Source organism: Camelina sativa, chromosome 5, assembly GCF_000633955.1.
Source record: "Camelina sativa cultivar DH55 chromosome 5, Cs, whole genome shotgun sequence".
In the NCBI taxonomy this organism is placed as follows: Eukaryota; Viridiplantae; Streptophyta; class Magnoliopsida; order Brassicales; family Brassicaceae; genus Camelina; species Camelina sativa.
Window position 1 is genome coordinate 16667775 of NC_025689.1, and position 4245 is coordinate 16672019.

The 4245-nt window shown below is 36.6% G+C and overlaps 1 protein-coding gene across 1 annotated transcript; it reads right to left on the minus strand.

Moving 5' to 3' along the window:
* LOC104787066 (cytochrome P450 734A1) lies at positions 717–4030 on the minus strand. Its single transcript, XM_019245955.1, has 4 exons — positions 3550–4030; positions 2319–2784; positions 1863–2232; positions 717–1528 (listed from the first exon to the last, which is right to left on the minus strand). Exons 1-4 carry the CDS (start codon positions 3827–3829, stop codon positions 1091–1093), a joined length of 1554 nt encoding a protein of 517 aa, XP_019101500.1. The 5' UTR covers positions 3830–4030; the 3' UTR covers positions 717–1090.

Consider the following 4245-nt stretch of genomic DNA (forward strand, 5'->3'; position numbering starts at 1 on the left):
AAATTAGAACATAACGTTCAAGTACTGAATTTGCAAGTCACTTAAGACATGCTCATTTTAACAAATCCATTATACCAAGTTCCATTTTTTACACATGCATTTTATTCATGATTCAGTTCACTTGTTCCTCTTGTCAGATTGGTATTACATCTTTATCTCTGGGATATGTATTGTCCCATCCTCTACAAAACCTTATAATGAGTCTATATATATGTACCTTTCTAAGTAATGTTATCCATCTGTAGTCATTTACACAAATTGTGTATCTCTCTGCTTATCTATCTAACCGCCTCTATGAAGTGTCAGAATGTTTTGACTGTGAATTCTCAGCTGAGCTTTCGCTAGCTTTAAATTACTCTTACAAGTGAAGTAAAATACTAAAATGTAGCTGTTTCAAGAGTAGCTAAGAATGTGTGGATGTTCTTCCCAAAAATAGCGTTCGATGATGTTGCAATGATCTTTTCAGTTTCTTCCATGAAACTACTTCATTCTCTACTGCAACAGCCAGCTTCCTGAAAAGAACATCCAGACAGATGGTTTAACAGGTAACTACAAATATTTTAACCCGAATTGTTTTAGTCATATATCGAATTTAGCAAAATTAGGTAATTCCTGTATTTTATTTTTAAAAAAAGGTTTTATTTAGCTTAAAATAAGTACGGTACCAAAATTAATGTATAAAACACAACGAAAATTGTACAAATTTCATCCTCCCTCACAACATGATACGAAAAATGTGTTGAAATTACACCCTTATATTATATGTTACTATACATACAAAATACTAAATTGATAGCAATTTTTTTAACATACTTGGTAACGCTATTTTTTATGTAACTCTTGTTCCTACTCCTAGACTTAGAAAAGAAAAGAAAAAGAATTGATCGCCACCGTAGCAGCATAACGGAAAACCATATGAAGTTGAAAACCATAATAAATTTTAGGGAAAAATGAAAGTGTGAAAAAAAGAAAAAAGCAATGGTTTGAAAGTTAAAACTATATATTTATGAAGGTTAAAAATGACAACGTAACAAAAAGAGCATGTCAGTTATGAAAGCTCTTTTTCTTTCAAGGCTCTTAGGGATCCACCTCATGATTGGTCAATTAATCTCCGGAAGGTGATTGGTGCACCGTGCTGAGGATAAAGCAACATAAGGACGGTAGGTGCATGCTGGTAAGTAGGAGCCAAGTGAAAGGTGAAGCGTTGGATCATTACAGCGAGTGTCAATTTGGCCTCAAGTATAGCAAGATTCTGACCAATGCATGTTCGAGCTCCGAGGCCAAACGGTATAAAGCCAACGGGGTGTTTGGCAGCACGCGGCACTCCATCTGCAAACCGAGCTGGATTGAATTCGTTCACATCGTTGCCCCAGATGGCTTGGTCATGATGGACCGCTATGATTGGGATAAGAAGCTCCGTGCCACAAGGGATTTTGTACCCTCCTAGCTTCACATCCGATTTAGCGCGTCGAATTGTAGCAACTATTGGTGGATACAACCTTAGTGACTCGTTCAAGATCATACTCAACTGCAAANTACATCCGATTTAGCGCGTCGAATTGTAGCAACTATTGGTGGATACAACCTTAGGGACTCGTTCAAGATCATACTCAACTGCAAAATTGGTAGAGAGGTAAAAAAAAATATTAACATATCTTCTTCGTTCAATTACTCTTTTGCCCTTGAATCTTGTCTTGATATATGTAAGAATTTAGCCTTATAAAATTTATAGATTAGGCGACAAAAAGGCCATGATTAATGTAATGAAAACTGTATCACAAATTGGCCTTTTTACCCTGTAATAAATGATATACTTCCGAAATTGAAAGATAACAAAGCAAAGACAGAAAGAGAAAGCGCACCGTTTTAAGCTTAACGACATGGTCCTTGGTAGGGACATCACGTGAGCCGCATACCCTGAGGACCTCATCACGTGCTTTGGCCTGCCACTCCGGGTGCATGGATAGCAAGATGGTCGTCCACGTAAGCAGATTAGAAGTTGTCTGTTTCCCGGCAAAGAAGAAGCTTTTACACTCCTCCACAATGTCTTGAACCGTCACATTCTTTGCTTGAATCATTAATCCCAACAAATCCTTACCCGTTGGCTCCTTACATTCTTCGCCGTCTCCGTCAACAACGCTCTCTCTCCGCCGCTCTATCAGCTTCAACAACGACTTCCTTATCTCCTTGTCTAACTTCCAAGACTTCAGATTCCCTCTTGTCGGAAAAAATCTATCAAGAAATTAAATCAAAAACTTATAGATTAGCTAACAAGACCGGTACAAGAAAACAAAAATAATTGATGTTGATTTTGTTACCTATAGCCTGGAATGAAGACTTTTTGAAAAGCTTCGGCACATAGAAGCATTTGTTGAGCTTGAAGTCGAAAAATTGCTCGGCCATCTTCATAGCTACTTCCAAAAGCTGTTCTACTAATAACGTCTTCAGTCAAAATCTGAAACCACTCATAGACATCAACCTCAATTTCACCGTTTTCAGATAACTTGTCGGACCATTTTTCAAGCATATCGGTCACACTCTTTAACACCACTGGCACAAGCAACTTAAGATTCTCCATGTGAAAAGTAGGGCTAATGATTCTGCGATGATGAGCCCATTTCTCGCCTTTGAGACTAAGAAGTCCATCGCCTTCGAGTTGTTTAACCAAAGGGTGAGCTTCGTTCTTCTCATAGAACTCAGACTTAGAGAAGATCTCTCGGATCAGATTGGGATCAGCTACGGTTAACCGAAAAGTTGGACCGAACCATACCAGAAATGTAGCACCTGAAATTAAATATACATTGGTTTTAAATTTTAAATTAGATGACAAGAAAAGCTGTAAAACATGAACAGATCCTCAACTTGGGAACTTTGACAAAAAAGAGGGTATGGTCACTGACTGTTGCTATTAATGCACTAATTGCTCTTTCATAATTTACCACATTGGTGCTATTTAATTTACTGCACAGCAACCAAAACTTTCATTTTTCGAATTTGCGTTTTTTTCTTTTTGTAATAGACTAAAGAAAGAAGACAAGAGTTAACAGCAGAGAGGGAAAATGATGACTAAGCCCGTGAGGAAAGAGTGGGGAAGAACACACAGCCTCCTTTTTCACATCAAAGTACTGACATCATAATTTGATCATGACAAAACAAACACAGATAAATTAATAAAAATGTCCTTTTTCAAAAAAAATATTGTGTAATAAAACAAAAACTTTTTGCTTTGCTTGACATGAAAACACACTCTGTTGCATTTCACAGAGAATCGGACCAAATCACAAAGGTTCCAACTCCAAAACAAAAAGTAAAAAAAAAAATCTTTTACTAACAAACCCTCCAAAATTAAGAGGCACCTCTAAAACAAAATCTTGATATATATATGTATTAAGAAAAGTCTTATGCTTCAACTTTGAACCAAGGAGTTTCAATAAAGTTTTAACCAAAATCTAACAAATCAGAAACAGAGTAGTAACCATAACAAGTAGTGTTTGAATCTGAGAAAAAAAAACAGAGCAAATTGAGGAAGAGAGGGGAACAAGAACTAACCATAGATTTTTCTCCAGTGATGGTAAAAAGAGAGAACTCTAGGAAGAATATTGTGAGAGAAAGGCATAGGATGAGAAGAAGCCTTAAGCATCATTCCAACAAGTTCTTTAACATTTCCGATGAAGAAGTGATAAGGAGGACCTCGAATCCCCTGTTTCGAGAAATGTTCTTCGATCTTTCTTGGTCTCCACCATAACAGAGACATACCCTTCACTATTACAAGACTGAACATTATAGACAAAACAAGAATTAACCAGCTGCTGCTACTTTCTTCCTCCATTGTCGGAAAAAAAAACAAAAATGAAAGAGAGAAACACACAAAAAGGAGAGTTAAAGTTTTCTTCTTTGGTCTCGTTTTTCGTTATACAGAGTGCCGGAGAAAGAGGGAATGAGGTGTTAAAAAGGAGATTTTTTCTTTTTCTTTCTAAATTAAAAAAAATTCCCTTCCTTTTTTTTTTTTAATTGATTGGATTTTTTTTTCTTTTTGTTTCTTTGCGAGTTTGGTTTCTTCTTATCTTGTTTCTTTTTGGACTATTTTGCTTGCTGGGCTATTTGAGCTTTTCTAGAGAGAGAGAGAGATGAAGAAAGAGAGAGAGAGAGGCAAGGCCAACGGCGTAGGGGCCGCCATTGGAGGACAGTGAAGGGTCAACGAATTGAGGTTTTATTTTCTATTATTTTAAAAAGATAATAATGCAA

Bases quoted from the DNA above. Each gene is read 5' to 3' on its own strand.
- LOC104787066 (XM_019245955.1), bottom strand. From the start codon at position 3,829: ATGGAGGAAGAAAGTAGCAGCAGCTGGTTAATTCTTGTTTTGTCTATA. The intron at 2,785-3,549 runs GTTAGTTCTTGT...ATTTAATTTCAG, and splicing joins TCACTGGAGAAAAATCTATG to GTGCTACATTTCTGGTATGG. The intron at 2,233-2,318 runs GTAACAAAATCA...ATTTCTTGATAG, and splicing joins GTCTTCATTCCAGGCTATAG to ATTTTTTCCGACAAGAGGGA.